The following is a 22,227-nucleotide window of genomic DNA, read 5'->3' as shown; positions in this document are numbered from 1 at the left end:
TAGACGACCAGACATCACCTCTATACCTTAATGCTCCAACAAGACAACTGAGAAATATTTTAAAAAGTAAAAACCTAATCTGATAATGATGCAGGAAAACAGGAAATATGGAGTATTGTGATTTGATGTTATCAGTTAATTCCTGTGGGTAGTTAGCTATGTAGCTTCCCACACTTTATAATGCAGACTGCTGATGATGACGGGCCAAAGCTGTACATTAATGCTAATTTTACCCAAAGGGTGTGTTAACCAATCTGTCAGAGGGGACAACTAATAAAAAGGCGGTGCCAATTTGTGGCCATACTGGCAGTAAAATGCTCACAGGCCAGCCCAACCCACATTAAAAAATTACAAAAAAAAAAACATGAAAATCTAGGGGAGAATGCCAAATGTCCACTACTTGGACAATAAATAACAAACAAATCCCTCCAACAACCCCCAGAAATAAATAAAACTAAAATGTCAAACTCAAGGTGTATAGGGGCTTTGATTTTAAGGCATTCCCAAATAAACACAGTTTATTCATTGGAAAGATGTGGGCCGCCAAGAAAACACAATAGGGCCTAAACAGACCAGAGCCTCTGGCTGATAATCTGCGGGGGAATGAGCTTCTCAGTGGGTCGGGGAGAGATTCAGAATGAGGTTGAGAGCAACCTGTGTGCCGTTCCCCCACCTCTTTTAAGCCTTCACGCAAAAGTGCGTCATGACTCCATGATTGACTGGGAGGGAAATGCCCCCAAGCTGCTTCCACTCCTCAATCAGGAGTCAGTCTGTCCACTCTGCACACAGGTGGTCTGAATCCCCTGCAATCAGTCTCACACAAAGAATGGGACTGCAACAACTGTATTTCTTAAAAAAAAAACTTTATTTCCCAACAAACTGTATAACAACTTTTTCACAGTTACGATTAATTTACCCTTCTCTCTGTAAACACCGGTGATCTGAAGAGCTGATCAAAGATAACCTTTTTCTTCACATTTAACGCTGTGTGACGTTATAAATAATCGGAGTGTTTAAATACTAGAAGTTTACCTTTGACAGGAGGTTTATCAATTAATTGATTGATTTAGGCCTATCATTTTTTACACGTATCTAACCTTGATTGCCAAATGACGCTGTGCTGTGATGTCGGGTGTGGTCAAAAGTGCAACACATTAATATTTCAACCCGCTGAACTCTCTGCCGTTTGAGACGTTGTGTGTGGTTACTCTTTAACGGCGCGGGGACCTTTGCTCATCCTTCTGGCAAGTCTAGCTCTTTGCTGATGTTTACAAGATTTACAAACCAACATGTGACATCTCTATTGTAGTAATGCTGCGCTTTGTGAGTCCCCATCAAAGCATTTAGTCAAGACGTATGAAGAACATGTACAACATGGCAGCAGGGCAAGACTCGGGTTTAGAAGGCCTCAACTTTCATATCTTCGTTGGCAGCTTTCCTGTAATAAAAGAAAAAAACCTTACTTTCATTCCTCAGCAGGAGAAAGAACGACAAAGCCTCTGTCAAACCTTCACCTGACCTTTTCTGTTTTCGGAAATAGAGTGTGATTGTTGTTATGATCACGATCAGCGCGAGGGCTCCGAGGACCGACCCGACCACAGTTCCCACGATGCTTACTGAAAAATGACAGAGATGTTTTATGAACCAGATGCTCCTTACAGAAGACAGTAAGTATGGAAATTAGATTAGATGGTTGACTTCATTGATTCAGACAGACATAAAGTAGACCTACAATAGTGAAATAGAGAATGGATGACTCTGACAAACTAGGCTTCCATGACGTCCCGTGATTCAGCTTTCACGTCACACTTAATTTTCTCACATTGAGATTTTTCTGATTAAGTGGGCGAGTCTCACTGATTTAAGCTCACTAAGATGTTTGTTTACATGTATTCACCCGCATTAATGTTTGAGATATTTTATTTTGCTTAGGAGCCTAGAAAAGCGACTGATCTATTGTTTGAAGACAGACCTATAATATGTTTAAAGGTCTCTCCTTAAATTGACCTAAAAGTGCCTGTGGAGTGGTTGCTAAATTCTTCCTATTTCTAATTTGACGTGTGCATTTCAATCAGAGCCAATGGTCTTGTAAGATATTCTCACTTACACAAAAAAAATCCCTCAAAAAGAAAATCATGAAAGAGAGAGTGATTTCGATTTGATTGGATCAAATGAGGCACAGGAAGACACATTCACGCATGCTCATTCAAATACAATCACGCTGCACATCTGCCACTGCTGATCTGTGAGGATCAAAATCATCGGAGGGGGGCCGGATTTCATCATATATTCATACGTGGAACTTTGCAGGCTGCCTCTTCTCCAGACCACTGGCCATTCTCCTGGCACACGCGCTCCTCCGATCCTTTGAGAGTGTAGTCGTCGTCACAGGTGAACCGCACTGTCGCTCCTTGCAAATATGAGGTCCCCTCCTTCTTACCTTTAGCCGGAGGAGACAGCCATCCGCAGGATACCACTGCCCGACACAACAGTAATTAACAGCGTAAATCTAAGTGAGTGTTGCACATGATCACAACTGAAAATGTTCTTAGACTCACCTGGCTTTAGATCCTGCACAAGAGAAATGTGACTCTGGTAAGATAATTTGGTGGCATTTCCCATTCCCGGACTACGGCCTACAAGGATATCGTACCTACAGGACAGAGGCACTGATCAGAAAATGATCGACTTCCTTTTTAATGAGCTGGCCAATATTTCAGTGGAGGTTTGTTTGGACAAAAATGTGTTTGGATCATAAAAAACGTAATATTTTATTTGTATATTATTATGAGTAAAAGTGGATAGAAGTTGTCTTCTCCTACCTGCAGTACTGAGAGCCCTCTCCTGTGCATATCTTGGAAGCCTGATTGGCTAATGGATCGTCTGGGTTCTCAGGGACAGAGAACACTGGAATAAAGCTCGGGTCATGTCTGGGGCCGTTTAAATAATTGTCTATAAGGTATTGAGAATCATATGTGAACAAGGCCGACCTGTTGAAGACAGCCCCTGTAAGACAACAAAACAAGAGACACACTTAGTAACATAAAGTGCTTGAAATTCAAAGGGAGACAACATTATCTGCTCAGATGTCATAAAATGAGAATTCTTGTGTTTTCCCCCAAAAAAAGGAAGCAGTATGACACAGAAGTGACATCAACTCACATTTCAAGGTAAAACAATGAATCTGACAACCAACTAGCCTTGAAAACTAGTGCATGATCAGCACTTGATCTATGTTCTTAGTAATGTCTCACAGCTTGCTCCAAAGGTGAAAAGTTCCTCTGGGTTGCTTTGGTTCCGCACACGTTCGCCGTTGCTGAGAGCGAGGTCGTCTTCAGCATAACCGTTCATCTTCCCCAGGAGTCCGAGTGTTGCGTTTTCAAACTCCTCTGGCAGGAGCACCGTGGTTGTCAGGTCTCCATCTCTCTCCCGCACTTCCACCCCGGCCCCAGAGGGAAACATCACGGTCACGTTTGTAGGGGTCGGAGAAAACACAAACACGCCTAGAAGAGATATTTGTTTGGGATGAAAATGGTTCATGAACACGATGATATCAAGACCTCGCTTTGAGTGTTCCCACACTTCTGAAACGTCAAATTCAGTGACCTTTCAAGGACTTTCCAGGTACAATTCTCACAATTTCAAGGATCCAGCACACATACTATATATACTGTAATGACTATTACTGTTCTCTTAATATTGTCTTCCAATGCTGAGACTGCAAAAAATGCGAATGTAGATCAAGGATTTCAACAACAGGTTTTTCCCCCTCTTCAGTATGTGATAGTTTGGGAACGAGATGCAGAAACCCTTTTTTTTTTGTTACAAATAGGACCTTTAAATCTATAATACATATTATTTAATAGCTCAACAAATGTAATCAAAAATAGTAAGATCAATGACTTTGTTTAAAGCAGAAAAGGTGAGTCAGGGTCTCACCGTGCAGGTCCATCCAGCTCTGCTCGGTAAAAGAGAGGGTCTTTTGATTCTGCAGCACTTCAAGGCCAGTGTGACCGCTGAGTCGCACCTCGATGACATCAGAGTTTGCTTCTTTCATGGCGACAGATGTCATTTTAGTTGCTTTAATGGTTTCTAATGGTGGGAGAATGAGAGCGATGAGAAAAGGAATAGTGACAAAACGTTTATATACAGAAGGATTTGTCATCATTTGTTGATGGAAGCATTTACAGTAGAGATGATTACTGAACATGACAGGAAACTTTGAAAAGCTCAGTGCCTTCTCACCATTCACGGGCTTTGTTCTGCCTTGGATTGTCAGATCGTGCGTCTCTGCTGAGGTCACCAAAGTGTATTCCCCTTTGCCATTGAAGGAGTAGCTGACACCATCAAACGTTACAAAATGGGGATCCCCAAACACCACAGCTGACATTACACACACAAAAAAAATAAATAAATAAGACTTGACATAAAATTATGATCTTTTGAAAAAAACAAAACAAAAGCAACGCCATTGTTAAGTCACCTGATCGGGGTGGCTCGTAGCTCCTGCAGTCACTGGAGGGCCGGTGTTTGAAGTAGTAGTGGCAGTGGTCGGACCACAGGCAGCAGTAGTAGAAGCTGAGGACGTCATAGACCCAGTGGGACTGTCCGGGAACACGGGGTGGGTTTTGGAATGGAGGTGAGCCCCAGTCGTGGGCTCGGTCTGGAGTGCTACCCCCGATTGAGTCGGAGGTCAGGACCTGAACACCGGCGCTGTCGTAGCAACACTGCTGTCCTGCTCCATACTTAGGACTGTTGAGGAATTTCCAAAATATTGTCACTTAGACCAGTAAACTACTTTGTAATTACTTACAGTCTTGTACCTTAACTTTGTAACTTACAGTATGACCTAACAACAGATCACAGAAAAACACATTTGTTGAGTTTAAAGGTGCATTACCTAAGAATCAAAAACATCAAAAAAACAAACAAAAAAAAACTACCAGCTTTTCCGGTGGCCTATAACTTAATTAAACAGCACTGTAATTGTGTATGAGAAAACCCTGCAGGTTGTCCCCTCTTGTTAAGTACACCAGATTCAGCTACAAGGATGGCTCGCAGCTGCAAATGTCACCACCAGCACTAACTAAAGTTACAAAATAAAGTTTTGCTATACAGGCATTCCCTGCTGTGAATACATTGCTTAAGATATAAATGAACTCACCTAAAACGAAGGTTATGTGAATAGTCAAGACTCACCTGGCTTGTATCGCCCTCACACAGTGAACACTCCCAGGGTGGTAGGTGCACACACTCCCTTTCTCTATATCACAGCCGTAGTCAGTCTGAGGAGAGAGACGAAATGTCTACTGTGTGAATTTATGCATTAAACAATTAAACATTTTTTTTTTGGTTGGCCAATGTTACAGTTTCTCTTTTGAAACTAGCCAGCACTAAGGAATGACTTTACACACTGATGGGTTTTTCAGTTTGCTCGCCAACGAGGTGACAGCAGTAAGAAATGCTCAACACTGACTCCTCATCAGTAAGTCACTAGCTGCACACATGGAGTTTTAACACAGTACCAGTCACTGACAGGTAGTTATGGGTTCGTCTAACCTGAACGGTAAGCTCTCAGACACGAGGCAATGAGGAAAACATGCTCAGCGTGCTTGTAAATACAACAGTAATGAAAGACTTCTCCTTGACTTTTAACTGATAAAGTGAGCATTAGCAAAAGGTTACAGCCGCCATAACCACATAAAGTCATTGCATAATTCAACTGGAACATCCAATAAAATAATACAATCAAGCTCCCATACTGTTGTGAAATCTCTGTCCACTACATCTAAGACTTACTGCACTGCACTTATGTTTCATATTCAATTTGAAATGAAGTAATCATCTAAAACATAGAAGTAAGTTTGCACTTCCAGTTCCGTCATCTTGAATTCAAAAGGTTTTTGGAATGGTTTGAATGCCTTTCAAGCGGCTGTGATCAATACGGGCTTAAAGGTCATGTTGATAACGTCTTCATGTCAACAAGTTTATGTCCAACATATTTGTATTGTTTCTGACTGTGTAAGCATTCCGACAGCTGGTCTCCAGCTGCTGCCAAGTCTACATGTTACTCTCTCCACTTACATGAAACCTTCCTGTGTCGGCTCTCGCTTGAGCCAGGGTGCAGGGGCAGTCTATGATCTCACTGAGGAAGTTTGGCAGCTGATTTTCCAGCTTGTCCCACGCTAAACATTTGTCCAGGGCCCAAGCTGCTGAGTCCTGCCGGAACTTCTCTTCCAGATGCCAGGCCAGAGCATGATCTTCGGTCCACACAGCATGCACATTCCTGAATGAAACGCACGACAAACATCCACATTTTTTATATCCATTTACACACTTTACCTTATTTTATGATAATATTTTATGGGTTTCAATCTTAGTGAAACCATTAGTGAACAGAAAGAACAATATCTTTTTATACCAGTCACATGCATTGACTTTATTCACACGTGGCCATGTCTCCTCCAACATTGTGCTCAGGGTGGGAAACTTGACTTCTGGGCTAATGTAACGCTGCAGTGCTACAGGTTGCAAGTTGTATAAACAAATTGATAAATTGTTTTTATTTTTATATTAACAGCTTCCCAATTTATCAGCAACTTAATAGATGATTAATAGTGAAAATTTGGGGGCACATTCCACCGTGCGTCATGGTAAAACAACATATATGACCTGTTAGCTCACCTTAGCGCTCATCAACAACTTCCGAGCTAACATTAGCGTTTGATATCAGGTGAGCTGTGTTTTTTCTATATGTTTGACTCCCAAGATTTCCACAAATGTCTTGAAGATGTGTGTTGATATTTCTGAATGAAATTATGCCTTTCCTTGTCGTATCATATAACCCAACCAACAGTAACGTTGAATGCTAATGTTAGCTGTCGTCAAACAGATGCTAATCGCTAGTTAAACCTGTTGTTTTACATCGAAATACGATCCAGTGTAAGTTCGAATCAAACTATACATTGCCTTTACAGTTGATAACAAATCAGAAAGCAGTGAAATTATAACAATATGATCTTCCCACCCTGTCTGTGATTTTAGAGGAAAATGGCCACTGTGTGAATATGGTCTATTAAAGGAAATGTTGTACATACCATGATCCATCAGGTGAGGTGCTGGGGCTGACGCGGACAGAGCCAAGCTCCCAACTCGAAAAGCCATCCGCCGCTGGTTTGGGCAAAAAGCTAAAGGAACCATTGTTGGGCTGATCCTTTGCCAGTGAGTACAGATAGGTCCACTCAGCTCTCCAGTCGCTTCCGTAGGGTTTACCTACATAGAAATATTTTACACAATTCAGTGTTTTTACCTTTCAATGAATAACCATGTGACCTCAAAAGTTCATATAGTTTTCTCACCTGTCTCCCTGTATCCCCAGAGCTCTATATTGATCCTGTCTGCTCTGACCATAGATGTATTCCACGTCATCTCAAGAGTGCCTCCAACATTCGGTGTGCCGTAGTACTGCCATTTGGTTGAGTTGACCATCGCTGCCTTAAACTTCGAATCTAACTTACCAGAGTGTACTGTAGCAACACGTGTGAATAAAATACACCAGATATTAACTTTTCAACACTAAATGGAACAATTTTCGTAGTTAATTTGAGGTCATCTGTCAGTTCTTGTACCTGAGAGCCAGGTTCCAGTTCTGTTAAATGTCATGCCGTCATCTGAGGAGACGTGGAAAGGAATCCAGCCTGTTTCATACAGGAGTGGTGAGATACAATGGGCTCTACCGTTTTCATCCACATATCCTTCAGTGATGGACGGACTGTTATTGTTGAACCTGCCATTATGAAAGAATGGTAAGGAAGATGCATACTGTACTTCAACTAGTCACTATTGCCTAAGATTTTTCCATTGCTTTCAACAGCATCCCATAATCAATTTGGATGTGTATGAGGATGACGTTGAAAGCCCTGGAATAAGCCTTTTTATTAAGTGTTATATTGCTATCTACTAAGTCATATCAATCGTTAAACTAATCATTCAACAGTATAATCATAACAGGATAAAGAACTTGTTAACACAATGGAACAAAAAAAGCCTTACATGCATTTAATCTTGGAACTCTGAGTGAAAATTGCATCAAGGACAACAAAATCTGTCCCGCCCAAAATGGTCCCAGAATACGGTAAGGTCTCCACACAGTAGTCTCTGTAGTCCGGACAGCAGCTCTTCATGGCAACGCAAGTTGGGTGGCATGAACATGTGCCTGATGTTGCCCCACAGAGTCCTTGACATGTTTGTCCTGTCCAGACCAAGCAGAAAGAGGTCTTAAATAAGTAGTCTGAAGCGTGCCACCAGATTTATTTTAAAAATGATGCCTTTAAAATGACATGTAAGAAACAAGAGTATTTCTCAAAATGTCAGAGATTAAACATAACTTACATATACTGTTAACAGAAGTTTGTCGGTACTTACCCAACGTCCTGCAGACACATGAAACCATAAGGACAAAGAGTACTGCGGTGAATTTCTCCATCATGAAGAGACAGATGAGCCAAGGTTTCTGCTGTTCTCTTGGCTGCTTCTATGGTTGTGTCCAAAGTAGATACAGCACTGCTCAGGATTTATCTGAACCTTTACAAACATCTGTTTAATCATCAACCAGGGTTTATTGTGTACCAATAACAGCTATATTTATCCTCACATGGCCACCTTTGAACATCGCTCACGTCAGTGTCAAACAGTTTGTAAGCTTATTTATCTGCTTAATGGATTTTAGATTGTATGTCAGAAACTGCCAAACCTCATCTTGACTCTTCGTGTTATTACCCTTTATCATATTAAGATAATAGATATAACTGATCAACACTGATGGAGATAAGCTTAATAAATACATGCTCCCATGTTTAGAGAATATGTGTCTTAACAATAATAATAATAATAATAATAATAATGATAATACAAGTCAAATCAAATAATATCAGCACAATGACATGAAATACAAAACATTTTGCATGTTTAACTGTTACGATTCTGTATCACAGCATGTTCAGATCACATTGAGGGATAGGAAAGAGTGAGTCATTTACGCTGTGACGCGGTCGCTGACGCTGAGTGGTGTCAGAGTTTTTTCAGACTTGGCATGTCTTAGATTGGCTCCTGAGTGTCTGAAGATAGCCTAACAATATGATAACATTTATAATATGGTCAGTATGTAGAGTGAAACTCAAATGCTTTGGTTTGCCGACCTACTGGTAGCGTGATCATACGTGATTCTGTACGATGTAAAAGTGGATGTGTTAGGCTACTTTTAGTTTTTGGTAACTAGTTTTATCTATACATATGCTGACCAATTAAATTCTCTGACAGTGAAATTTGTGTTGTATCAAACTTTAATCGAGTTAAAACATCTGCTGTTTAAAATGCAACCTTTCCTCAATTTGCTGCTTTATAGTAAAGGTTGCCACCAAAAAATATCAACAGAATGTGAATATATAACAGTCATGACATTATTATGTCTGTAAGTTGTGTTGCAGAGATATCTACTGACATTAGTATGCTAACCAGCTAGCCCTGGTCTGTCCTCGTCTGAAGCTCCTGTGCTAGCTGCTTATATTTCTAGAGCTCCCAGTTAGTAGCAGTTAGCTTACTATGGTGATATGTTGTCCCCTATTTGTTTGGAGTATGATAGGTGGCCAGTTTTTACGTATTGCACCTTTCACTAACAGAGGAGTTTTATTATGAGGAACTTATTATTATTATTATGGAAATGAAAATCCCTGCCCTTAATGGATATACGATGTTACCTTTGAGCATGTTGAAATATTGAACTCCCAACTGACATTTGTGAAGGCAGTAGACCCACACACCCGTTGACTCAACTGGGTGCAATTGTGAAATGTTTCCATGTGAATCAACAATTTTTTGCTGAAACAGTGATTCATAGAATTTAAAGAATAACAAGATTGCGTTTGTTTCGTGACTGTGCAGCTTTGAGCACGCTGACATGCCGCCGTCAGCACAGTAAAATGCTGACATAACACAGCTCAGAGTTGTGTTGACTTCCCCTAGAGGTTTCATTTTTCAACTTACAAGCTACACCTAAGAAGGGGAACTGTAGAGCTGGCTAGACACCAATAGAGGGAGCCACGAACTCAGGAATCACCTCAGTGCAACATGCTGGGGCAGCCATTTGAAATGTTGCTGGGGTATTTTGCTCTGTACTCTTGATTTCCACAAAAAAATACAGATGAAGTGTACGTTGTGGTTTGACATGTTTTAATGTGACAGTTCAACATGAGTGAGGTATGATATACATCGTGCTATGTTTCTCTCTACTGTTATCATCTACACAGGATTTCAGATATGTTTAATACAAAAAAAAAACAAAAAAAACATGTTACAAGTGCTTCTGTTCATATTACAGATGGTTAATTTTCATGATTCACACCAGATGTGAGGAACAAGCAGACCCACTGATATTCTGGCCGGGCTCTGCTATCTACAGTACGACGCAGATATTGGCAGTACTCGTGTAATATTTGCATACACATAATTGGATAACATTGTTGTGAACTTGGAAAAAAAAAAGAAAAATCAGCTGACATGAATCACAATTGGCAACAACCATGGAGCGGGATCACAGAACAAACATGGCTGTTACAGCAACATCAACCCAGATCTCTGGCAGCTCATCTGGACTTCGTTCTCGTAGATTCCTAAGAAAAAAAAGAAAAAAAAACAGATGTGAAGAGCTTAGCCAGCAGTTTATATGAATACTGCTTTAAAGCTGAGCTCCACACTCACCACCATCAAATGGCCGTTCTTTGCCCTGTAGACCATGGACTCCTGGCCACTCTTGAAGTCCACAAAGCCCTCTCTGCCAGGCTGGATGTCAAATCGCACACTGCAATGACAGTATCAATCCTTTTTTTTTTTTTACCCTTTGGATTTCCAGCATCCATATTTCTACATGAATTCCAGATTCTGTACCTGCCCTGGACCACGCTGATGTAGTTCTGCTTGTTGGCAATAACACAGAGCTTAGTCAGAGCCTCAAACAGGTAGTCACACTGCAGGACCAGATCCCCCTAGGAGAACAAATGGTGTCAGTTCTCCCTGATATGGAGATTATATAATGCCTAAGTGTGCTTCAGTGAATGCTTTGTGGAGTAATGTTTCTGAACTGGTTCGGGGTCAAAAGTGAGGGGTGCTCCAGGAAAGTTGTCACGTCATGTCATTGTCCGTAACCGCTTATCCCTTTCCATTGGGTTGCGGGGAGTTGCTGCTGGAGCCAATCACAGCCTTGTCTCAGGGCGAGGGCAGGATTTTGAATAATCCTGCTGCATAGTGTCTTTCACAAAGTAATTGAGCAACGGGGTCCTCTGGTTGTGGTTCGCCTTTACCTTAGTTCCATGTTGTTCTATAACTGTCTTTCCCCTCATTTCCTGTATCTCTCTACTCTTGGCTATCTGATAAAGCCATACATCACTCAAAGAAAGCTCAAGAAAATCAATAAGAGTCAAACACTCACAGATAGAAGTCTGTCAAACCTAACTGGGCATTGTTCTCTATACTGTCTGTAAACTGTGTCTGAATGTGTCTGTGTCTGTAATGAATTCAAAGTCCATCATAATGGGTTAGGGTAGGGTTAGGGTAGGGTTTGGGGTTATTAGGGGGTAAAAGGTTTTATTGCCCTTTCAGGCTTAATTGATTGCCTGCAGAGCCACACCTGACCTCAAGATTGTGTTGTCCTGGTTTCCTCTGTTAAAGTACCTTTAAACAGACAAAATACTGGTTCAGACATATTAAGCCAAGTCTGTCAAGAGCTGTACCTTTTGTTTGATGTCATCACATGTAACATGAAGGATCAGGAAGTTGTCGCTCAGGTTGCTGACCGACACGCCTATAATAAGAAAAAGACTGGCCTTCAAAATTGAATCACAGGTGCGCAACCGCAACATCCAAGCAAACTTCTCCCTACAGCTGATGACGCTGACTGGGTCTAATTGTCTCGCTTGCTACCTTTCAGAGAGCCGTAATCTATCCGCTGCTTGATCTTGGTTTCCTCGACCAGGTAGGCGGCTTCCTGGGTGAAGATGAGCTGCCGGAGACGAGGCCTGAACCCGTTCCGGTCGTACTTCACCACTGGCACGCTGTACTGTGGGAGGGACACACACACACACACACACAAGGTCACAGCGGATAAAACTAAGGGATGAAGACTTCAAGTCAATTCGGGTGTCAGTTTACCTTGATGTGCTCGTGTCGGATCATCTGAAGCACTTTGATGCTTATGTCCTCTGCACCTTAATAAAGTATTAGAAGCTGATGAGAACTTGTGTCTGTTTGGATTCACTATAAATATCTATGTTTTTTAGTTTGTGTTTTTGTTAAGTGGTTTGGGGCTGGTTCTCGGGCATTTTCCCACCAGTGCCACCACGCTATTCCTTTAAGTACAGTCAAAGAAAAGAAAATAACTCCACAGGTCGCACCTATCCTGGTGTCCACGAATGGTCTGCACACGCTGAAAGGGTAGTTTTCTTTCTTTCCTTTGAACATGGAGCTCGCCTGTTCTTTTAACTGAAGCTGGAAACGAGGAAAGCAGAAAAGTATGTAATGATTAAATCTGTCTGGGACTCAAGTGTTGCCCAAAAATGTACTTCCTGAATGAAGTTGTCTTAAATGTAGAAGGATCGTGTTGTGTATTGCGGTTCCTACCTGTGCCTTCCTCTGTGGAGTGATTCCCCGCACGTACTTTTTCACCATGTGGCGAATGTAGATCTTCTTCAGGAGCTCGGAAGCCTAGATAAAGACACACGAGCTCCTTGAATTTAAAACCTTTACAGCATTCGGTCTTTACCAGAATTACCTATGACCTCATTGCGTGCAGCCTTATAGAAACGGCTGTGTCGCCCACCTCCTGCAGTATGGGCGGAGCGGTGAGCCAAGCGTCTTTCTCTAGGACTGTTTTGGGGAGGTTGTCCCTCAGCCGCGTGAGGTAGCTGGTTCTCACATATGCCAGGTACTCGCTGTTGTCATTGCAGGATGGCTGATTTCTCGTTATGAAGCCTTTAATGAACCTGAAACAGAATCAAAGGCTTGTTATCCTCAGCGCATTGAGTGTCATCTCATTTAATCTTCATGTATAAACCTACTTCTTGATGACTTTGACAGCCCACGCCCGCTTTTCACGCTCCTTCCTGGCCATCAGACCTCTCCAGCAGTTCTCAATCTTTGTGGCTATTAAGATGAGAAAAGGTAAACAAAAATAATTCTCTCATGTGTGCCTCTCATGTACATTTAGTCAGTTTGTCCTTACATAGTGAACCAATCGGTGGCCATTTTAACACTCACCAGCCTCTCTCTGTTTCAGGTAGTCTCCCTTCACTCTGTAGCCTTTGTACTTGGCTTGAATCCTCGTTGCTGCGACAATAACAGCAACGGTTTCACTTTCAGGAGGGATATGACGCTTAACGTAGCGTTACAACTAGATTTACAGATAAAACATCTCACCGAGCCTGTGTTTGCAGATCTGAAAGGCATCCTCGGTTGCGAAGAGAGTTCTTGGGTGGCGGATGAAAATTTTTGTCCTTGAGGGAAAGAACAACAAGTTTCCGTATCTCAGCATTAACAGTCAGCAGCACCCATCCATTAACATCTGCCTACCTGCCCATCTTGTACTCGTCAGGTTTGTAGCCCAGGTGTTTGATCAGGTGTTGAACACCCTCTGCTGCCGTACCTCTCCAGTTGGGCCAGGTGTCTGGACACAGAGGCTTATACCTGAGATGAAGAAAAAGTCCACACACAGCTTTATAGTTGATCACCAAAAGTAGCAGGAATGGTGAGATGAGAACATGTCCCAGGGAACAGGAGCAGTGACAGTGTGGTTAGCTACCTCTGGAGAAAGATCTCGTATTTGCGTCGGTAAGCAAACCCAGCGCGCCTGACCCTCAGGTGCTCCATCAGCCCCAGGTACTTCACCTGATGTCTCACCAACACGTCGTCAAAACGCCCTGCAGGGGACACCAACAGTCATCCCGAAAGTTCGGGGGTCAAAATGTGCTGGCTGAGCGTAAGCTGAACACAGAGTTAAAGGGCTCTCAGGTGTTTTTCAGAAGTGGAGAATTTTCAGGACAGAAGGCCTCACCTGGCTGCTTGGCTTCATTGGGTTTAATGCAGCGGACGTACCAGGGCTCTTTGGACATCAAGATCTCAGTCAAGCCCACCAGGCTGCTCTTAAACTGAGTCACCACCTGAGGCAGGTAAATGAGTGTTTATGGTTTGTTTATAGTAATTTTCATTTCAATTCAAAACCAGAGGGGTCATAAATGGTTCTGAATCATTTCTCACAGTTTCAGGTCTCCTCTTGCTGTCCGGTTCACTGGAAGGAAAACAGTGTTTGATGATAGCGTTCTTGGACTGTCGCATGACCTTGTGGAGAACAGGAAAACTGTATCAACACCTAACATGTCAGAAATATTGTTTGAGGTTATGCTCTAATGCATTCATACACATTTTCTGTTTAAATATAGGATATTTGAAACAATTCAGGAGAATTACAAGTACTGTTTTTGAGTAATACAGTGCAACAAATTAAATAGAGTTGCATTCATTTTCATCACCAACCAACTTAATATGGGTATCACCTGCTTTTTACAATAGAAATTAAATGTAATTACCTCTTTCCCATTTCGATACAAAAGATCATTGTTTTTGTCCAAGAACCCTGCAAGTTTAAAGAACAGAGAGAAACTTTCGTGTTTTTTTGGCACCAACAAAACTCTTGCAAATTAGAGATTTAATTCCATAAAATGTAATCTCTTTGGTGACTGGTCTGAAATGACTATTAGCACATGGTGGCTAACGTTACCCTAATGGATGCAGTAAAATCATTTATACATTTCACCCAAAATCCCTACCTATTTGTTTATGTACACATTTTGTTGTAATCTTTAATAAACATATTTGGCTGTGTAATAATCTTTGTGGAGCTCAATTTAACTCTTGATGTGACCTTTAACCCTGTTAGCGATGTCAGCGCAAGTTAACCAGAGAGGCTCTGCTGAGGAGTTGAAAAATTATAAAAATGCTCAACGGTGCTGCAATTCTTACTTCCTGTGAATCACAGACCTTTTCTGATGTTGCTGGCTAGTTAAACTCCTGGAAGGGTTTTCTATCATCTACAGCACTTTGTTCGAAACATGCTAGCTTACCAGTGTCAAGCTAGGCTAACCTAACTGGAAAATGCAAGCGGTTCTGCTGTCCTTCACCCAGGTATGTGCGCTCTTTGTTTCTTTTGTGACACAATAATGGCCAAATGAGTCACCACTGGACTTTAACAATATTATTATTTGATGCATGTATACAGAACTGAGAATGTGATGTATGTAATGGCACAGATAAAAGTATGAAAAGGTGAACATGTCAAGCTGCTGTTCAGAATTTTCTTTATCCAGAGGTGAGTTCAGTTGTCCTTGACGCAACATTAGCTTGCGTTAGTATCGTTTATATTAGATACTGCCAACGGTCAGTTTGACTCAATGACTCTTCTCTACTCCTGCTGCTGTTGGACTACATTTCAGCACTCTTAGACAACAGACATCATCTAACACACTGATGTATGTCATCTCTCACCAACAACACAGTATGTAACCTCCCCAGCGTAGTGCAAGAGGCGGAAGTCTCCTCTTTCCAGTGTTTTCCTCGTCTTCTTGTCCGCAAGTTTGTGTCTGCAAGAAGGGGAAGGTCAGTGCAAGTTTTAATGGGTGTTTATGGTCATGCGACGTGCCGGTCTGGTTTGCAAAGCACAAGTTTCCAACTCACGTGACAAAATGAGGGTGACCACCAATCTCTTCCTCCATCTTCTCCAGTAAGGTGAGATCCGTGGCCTCTCCGGGACGTAAACATTCCTCGTCCTTAATGAGAGGAGACGCATCAATAATTCAGTCCCGCTGTAGCTTTGTGGGCGAGAGTATTGCTTGTCTTCACGTAGGACCAGAACTGAATCATATCTTTACCAAGAGAGCGATGATTCCTCTGTGTTTCTCCTCCACAAGATCGCAGATTATCTTGTTATTGAAATATGGCACTGGTTCCCACTGCAAATGAAAAAGATTCAAAAAAGCAAGCAATTGAGAAGCAGTTTTCAGTGTGTGTGAGTTTATTTTTGCAGATCCGTTCCCAGGAAAGTCACGAATATACAAGGAATGATTACTTCAATCCCCTCCATCTCGTACTCCTCCTGCTCGGACTTGAGGGTGAGCTGGATGAAAAGCTGCTGCAGCTTCTCGTTGCAGTAGTTGATGCAAAACTGCTCGAAGCTGAAAACAGAATACATCACAGGAACTCTCTCAGGACTCTCTCATTTCACATGATTGCTCTCGAAGAATCAGCTCGTCGGTGCGTGATCTCACCTGTTGACGTTGAAAACCTCGAAGCCATAGATGTCCAACAGACCAATCACCGTTTTCCTGGAGGAATCCTGCAGACATCGGACACAGATATGAATTTTGGTTCATGGAAAATCTGTTGTGGATGGAAATTCCATGTCATATGTTATTTTGCCGGATCTACGGTTCACCAATGAAATGGCCGCCTCCTGCTACCCCAGTTTTCTGCAGATTACCATGATCTTGCTGAGACGATATCCTTCTTTTCTCACCTTGTTAGCGAGAGATTCATTGATCTTGTTGACCAGCCAGTTGAAAGTGCGGCCATAGATGGCTTTGGCAAGGGCATCCCTGGCATATACTGCATGGTCCACAGAGAAGGGACTGAGCACCTATAACAGACAGATTGATGTAGATCACGAATGCTAGAAACAAGTTTAAAGCGAGCAAAGGAAGACAACTCACCTCCTCTGTTTTGGCTTCAATCTTCCTGTGGGTTAAGCCCTGTTGTAGCACCTGAGTAGGAATCCCCAACAACTGCATAGCAAGGCAAAAGAAAAAGCATTAGAAAGTCGCATGAAGACACTTGAAGGGTTTTAACCATGCGCAGTTTGTTATGGACTCACCTTTGACAGCCAGTGCATCTCCTGGTTGTCGTTGAGCGACGCGTATCCTCGAACATCTGCCTCAAACTTGATGTTTCCCAGATGGAGCACACTGGCGATTATTCCAAACAGGTTCTGCCGAGGGAATAACCTTGTGAATCAGAAGCAATATTAATGTCATTGATAGATTCGAACAAAGTTACGTTCTGTTTCGCTCACCTCAATGTCACTCTCACTGAACTCTATGACAGAGAGGGCTTTCCGCACCATCTTCCAGTCACTCTTGTCATTGATAGAGCTAACTTTGGCACAATCACCCTGAAGGAGACAAGAAGGAAAAACAGTCTGAGTCAAGAGGTTTTTTTTCGTTACGCCAGATAAGCGAGGAGTCGTTTGCTTTTCATCTCCGCTGACCTGCACCAGGTATCTGTAATGCTGACATTTTCTCTCCAGGCCGAGCCAGCGGAGCAGATCCTCCTCTCCTCCCTCCACCAGCTGGTAGAAGATGTGGAAGTTTCTCTCTCCGTGGTTCTGGTGGACCACGCGGGACTTCTCCAGCAGGTAGCTCAGGATGTGACCGCCAACTGCACCACCCTAAGGGAGAGAGATCATCCTTTACCCCCGATCAGTGCTCATTGATGTGCCATTGTAATGTGAGGGGATGAAGATATTTCAGTCCACCTGGTGGTCAAACTGGATGTCCATGTATTTCCCAAAGCGGCTCGAGTTGTCATTCTTCAAGGTTTTGGCATTTCCGAAAGCCTGGAAGATATATAGATATACATTCTGTATTTATAAAAGATATTTTATGCGGTGGAAGTTTTGGCAGACATATATCCATGTCACTGACCTCAAGCACTGGATTGGAGAGGAGCAGCCTGTCCCGGACGTTGTTCAGGAGTTTGGTGCTCGGACAGCTGACTGCGTAGAACTGCAGGATTTTCTTGGAGGCCTCCGTCTTGCCGGCTCCGCTCTCCCCCGAGATCAGGATGAAGTGGTTGTTGAACTCAGACTGCATGGTGCGGAAGACGTTATCTGCCAGCGCATAACTGAAAGTACAGGCACAAGTCAGCCACAGTCTTTTTTTCTTTTCTTTTTTTAGTTCAGACTTTTTTGCTATCAGAAAATCATTGTCTACTTTTGTAATGCCTTTATCAGGTTATAAGCTGACTGGGGAAAATGAAAGGAAATGGGGGCGATTTACAGAGTAAAAGATATCTTACATATGAGGTGGCAGCTCGAAGAAGTTCACACCCATGTACGTATCCATTTGCTTCTTGCTGTAGATGTCTAACTCTTTATACGGGTTGACTGACACCAGGAGAGTCCCGATGTAGGTCTGAAGAGAAGGGGGAGGAAAGGAAGTCATGTTCTGTGAAACAGGAGGTTGTTTTTTTCTCAAACATTACAAGGACACACGCATCACTCTGCTGATAAGTGATTTTGTTCCACTCATCAAAAGCAATAAGTTTGGTTAATCGCTTGTCGTGACCTCACGGACAGCGGTGACCTTTAGATTGCTCACTGCGCAAATGAAAAGAACAGAAGCTGCTGTTTCAGCAGCACGAGGTGCCGGATTCGGCACGAGGCAGCGCAGCATCAGGACCTCGCGGGGCTGAAGGTCGAGGGCGGGAAGTTTAATTAGAGTAGGAGAAAGAGCCGGGTCATCCGACATTACGCCGCACAGGAAGACTCACGTAAATGAGATTCTCGTGGGAGCGTTTCCTCAGGTTGTCCAGGAAGGCACTCTCGCTCGTGTAGTTGTCCAGGAGAACAAAATCCTGGATGCCCACGCGATCCCTGGCTGTAAGGGAGGCCTCCATGTTCCTCAGGATCTCGTTACACCTCTCCTCCAGGCTCTGTGCCCGAGCAGGAACACATCAGTGACAGGGAAACAAGGTATCACAACAGAACTGAGTAACCTGGTGAAACTTATCAGACCTTAATAACATAATTTATGACTCTCTTCAACAAAATCTACAGATATTGTAATATTTTTGGCCTCGTTCTCAGTCTTTCTGTCAAGACCTATATAATCCTATATGTCCCATCCTTTTCCTTTGTGTCCTGTTTTCCTCAAAAATGATCTGTAATCAATCAAGAACTGTACACGCACACTTGTACAGTCATGGACTAACTAGAATATGTATTTCACAGTGGGTCACTCATTTCCTTCCGGTCAGGGCCCTTAGTGGCCTTGGCTACATCCTCTCTGTTCATGACACCTCCAAATTCAGCCTCCACTATCTAATCTGCTTCTGTGTTTCCTAAAGAATCATCGGTCTTGTTCATGGCAAGGACAGAATGAACACGTAATACTACACCTGCAGTAGAAGCCTCATTATATTTTTAACTAGCGTTCAACTTTAAAAAGGAAAAGAAAAACCGGTAAAAGTAAAGATATCATGTTAAAATATTACTTTGTTTTAAGTGAAAGTCTTCCATAGAAATAGTACTTGAGTAAAACTCTTTCAGTATCAAAAGTAAAAGTAAATCATACACATATTTGACTATGATGCAGCATATTTTCTGCAAAGTAACTATTGTAAATGTAAATTAAGATGTATTAATGTCAATTAATACAGTAAATGTAGTGGAGTAAAAATGATTATGTTTGCCTCCAAAATGGAGAGGAGTGAAAGTATGAATGAGCAGGAGAAGAGTAAGCATAATAAGTAAAACCACCTTATATTTGTTCTTAATTACAGTACTTAAGTCAGTGTACTCGGTTACATGCATTAGTGGAAAAAGTGAACAGAAAAATCAGCGAACAAGGTGCTTTACTTGAGTATTAACTTTACACTTTGATTCCACTGAGGTAAATATTCCACTTTTTACTCAACTACATTTGTCTGACTAGTTACTTTTCAGATAAACTTCCTGCCTAGTGAAAACCACGAATCTACAGATGTGATGATGTTGAATCCCTGTGATAAACTACCCGTGTTGTGAAAAGTACCCAGAAGTCGTACTCAAGTAAAAGTATCTGGTGTTTGATATAAATAACTGTATTTACATGTATATAACCACTGTGTACCCTGGGTCGACCGATTATCAGGCTTCCTGTTTTTTCATTTGATTTTGTTTGATGCTGCTGCAGCATGTAATCTGCAAAGTAACTAGTAACTAAAATTATCCAATAAATATAGTGGAGAGGAAGTATAAAGTAACAAAAAATGGAAACAGTATCTCAGAATAGTACTTAGAGGAGCACTTGAGTAAAAGTACGCTCCGTCAGTGCACTGACATTAACTGAATGCAGATTTTAATTAAGAATTAAAATCATGAATTAATCACGTTCATTTTAATAAGTCTAAACACAGGATATCGTGTGCCACTTAGAAATACACAACCCGTGGAAGTGGCGGGTGAAATAATCAGCAATGCACTTTAATTACGGCGCTATGAAAGAAAGAGCCACCCAGTGTTATGCTTCAGTTGTTTGGCTCTCATCGCTGCCGAGCTGACCTGTCACCAAGTCGGCGTAACCGACACTCACAGATCATTCTCCAGTAAAACAAGCTGCTGCTCTGCTGACCCAGCGGACATTTACAGCAGAATGTCACAGCAAATCAAGTCCTGGAGAAACTACACGCGATCATTCAAATGTGCAACAGCGTTTTGCGGGGAAAGAAGTGCCAAAAAGTGACCTACCCTGAAGGTCCCCTGATGTGTTTGTGCCTCTGTGTGTGTTTTTTTCTGAACAGAACATCTGGTTTTATTGAAGGGGAAAGGACAGGAAGCACTGATAGATTACAGTCTCTACTTCCTTCAATAGGAAACCATCAATTATGTAGCGAGCACGCAACAAAGGAAACATCTCATTCTAAATATGTATCTGTGTGTGCGTGCTGATAGATTTACAGTAGATCTTGGCTCACCACATACAACATTCTGGGCTCTTTTTATCCATTTGCGGCACAAAACTTTTCATCAGCAGACAGTTTCAAATCTAAATCACACAGAGTTGGATAGAAGAAGAATGGGAAAGGCTGCAACATGTCCACGACCACAGTGTATTGAACAAAACACTACAACAAGGCCTCATGGCTAAAAGCCTTAGAGGGAAAAAATTACTCTTACAGAATTTTTGATCAAATTACTTTAGGTCACTGCATCAGACAGTCAGTAGGATGACAGAAACAGTTTTCTTCCCAGGATGCAGAAATTTGACATGGAAGTCGCTTGTGTGTGTGTGAGGGTGTGTCGTGGGAGTGTCCGATAACAAAAAGGCACACAACCTACAAACAGATTCAAAATAACCTTTGTAGAAAGACACACAACACTTCCTTTCTCCTTTCATAACTCATCAACTGTTTGTCGTGCGCACTGGTGGGAGGCATCGTTGGACTCGGCACAGTTCCCTTTTTATTGTTCTACCTACTTCTGATGGTCCATCCGTTCATTGATCCACAAAGCTGTGTTCATCCTCTGAAAACAGCAACATTCATCATCATCATGCTGGAGGTCCAAAACCTGAACTTTGTCATGGAGGTCCAGTTTGTGTGAGGGTGTGTGTGCATGTGACAGCATGAGCTGGTTGTAGCTCATTTTAAATTGTGGCTTGTTGTATTACGTGAAAATTAAATGAACAAACTTTAAACTCAAGTAATTGCTGATAGTTTGTTGGGTTTGGCAAGTACGTGAACACTCAGACTTTTTATGCAACAATTTGTTTTAGAGGCACCTTTCTTTTAAAGGAAAGGTTGCCTCTGCTGAACACATGGCTCACCACACCATGCTCTTAGAGGAAGGTCAATTTATATGTTTCTAAAAGATAAGAGCTGACCTCTCTTGACAACATTGTCATCTGATGATGTTTAAGATTTTAAACATATGAACAAAACACAGTCACGTGTACGAAGTAGCACACAAACAAACCCAACATGGACAATTACCGTAAAACATCAAATTTTGATGTCAGGCTACAGCGGAACAGGAAAGTCTATCTGACCCGGAGGCCATCATCTGAGAGGGCGCTCCATTGTCCCCGTCTATCCAGTATGGTGCAGGATCCTGTTACGCAGCCACAAAGTGGCAGTTAGGCCCCTGAAAGAGATAGCGCTCCTCGTGGGCCATTGACTGACACCACACATCACCCAGGGCAACACACGTTTAGGGGGCTCCAGGTGTCTAGAGAAACCTGACCATCACCGGCCTCCAACACACCAGTCAAGTACTGTGCCTCCTCTGTCACTACTGTTCCACACAAGCAAACAGTGGCGGACTAAGAACCTACTACCCTGTACCCTGCTACTTCTGGACAGTAAAATGAATTAATT

General features: G+C 42.2%; 2 protein-coding genes across 2 annotated transcripts; both read right to left on the bottom strand.

Annotated features, from left to right (window-relative positions):
- Positions 1 to 842: 842 nt before the first annotated feature.
- LOC119030169 (sushi domain-containing protein 2-like) lies at positions 843 to 8,552 on the bottom strand. Its single transcript, XM_037117559.1, has 16 exons — positions 8,425 to 8,552; positions 8,053 to 8,251; positions 7,629 to 7,786; positions 7,359 to 7,526; positions 7,098 to 7,272; positions 6,085 to 6,286; positions 5,200 to 5,285; positions 4,484 to 4,752; positions 4,246 to 4,383; positions 3,940 to 4,092; positions 3,255 to 3,503; positions 2,823 to 3,006; positions 2,559 to 2,653; positions 2,297 to 2,476; positions 1,520 to 1,616; positions 843 to 1,438 (listed from the first exon to the last, which is right to left on the bottom strand). Exons 1-16 carry the CDS (start codon positions 8,486 to 8,488, stop codon positions 1,399 to 1,401), a joined length of 2,457 nt encoding a protein of 818 aa, XP_036973454.1. The 5' UTR covers positions 8,489 to 8,552; the 3' UTR covers positions 843 to 1,398.
- A 1,666-nt stretch (positions 8,553 to 10,218) lies between these two features.
- Positions 10,219 to 20,619, bottom strand: myo1hb (myosin IHb). The gene is made up of 32 exons (XM_037118276.1): positions 20,600 to 20,619; positions 18,643 to 18,804; positions 18,169 to 18,284; positions 17,796 to 17,994; positions 17,627 to 17,707; positions 17,360 to 17,539; positions 17,165 to 17,263; positions 16,967 to 17,080; positions 16,806 to 16,877; positions 16,613 to 16,732; positions 16,365 to 16,432; positions 16,166 to 16,271; positions 15,969 to 16,049; positions 15,775 to 15,866; positions 15,586 to 15,680; positions 14,631 to 14,677; positions 14,302 to 14,382; positions 14,099 to 14,204; positions 13,847 to 13,964; positions 13,618 to 13,731; positions 13,465 to 13,541; positions 13,306 to 13,374; positions 13,107 to 13,191; positions 12,869 to 13,031; positions 12,670 to 12,753; positions 12,444 to 12,537; positions 12,202 to 12,257; positions 11,974 to 12,109; positions 11,784 to 11,854; positions 10,942 to 11,039; positions 10,756 to 10,855; positions 10,219 to 10,667 (listed from the first exon to the last, which is right to left on the bottom strand). Exons 2-32 carry the CDS (start codon positions 18,766 to 18,768, stop codon positions 10,641 to 10,643), a joined length of 3,075 nt encoding a protein of 1,024 aa, XP_036974171.1. The 5' UTR covers positions 18,769 to 18,804; positions 20,600 to 20,619; the 3' UTR covers positions 10,219 to 10,640.
- Positions 20,620 to 22,227: the final 1,608 nt, after the last annotated feature.

Source organism: Acanthopagrus latus, chromosome 12, assembly GCF_904848185.1.
Source record: "Acanthopagrus latus isolate v.2019 chromosome 12, fAcaLat1.1, whole genome shotgun sequence".
In the NCBI taxonomy this organism is placed as follows: domain Eukaryota; kingdom Metazoa; phylum Chordata; class Actinopteri; order Spariformes; family Sparidae; genus Acanthopagrus; species Acanthopagrus latus.
The sequence above is the reverse complement of the archived record's forward strand: the minus strand, read 5'-3'. Positions and strand labels throughout refer to the sequence as shown.

Coding starts and splice junctions, on each gene's coding strand:
- myo1hb (XM_037118276.1), bottom strand. CDS start 18,768: ATGGAGGCCTCCCTTACAGCCAGGGATCGCGTGGGCATCCAGGATTTT. Junction 16,433..16,612: donor ATGAATCTCTCGCTAACAAG/GTGAGAAAAGAA, acceptor CGATGTCTGCAG/GATTCCTCCAGGAAAACGGT. Junction 10,856..10,941: donor ATCAGCGTGGTCCAGGGCAG/GTACAGAATCTG, acceptor CTGTCATTGCAG/TGTGCGATTTGACATCCAGC.
- LOC119030169 (XM_037117559.1), bottom strand. CDS start 8,488: ATGATGGAGAAATTCACCGCAGTACTCTTTGTCCTTATGGTTTCATGT. Junction 8,252..8,424: donor ATGTGTCTGCAGGACGTTGG/GTAAGTACCGAC, acceptor TGGTCTGGACAG/GACAAACATGTCAAGGACTC. Junction 3,007..3,254: donor TTTCACCTTTGGAGCAAGCT/GTGAGACATTAC, acceptor GTTGTCTTACAG/GGGCTGTCTTCAACAGGTCG.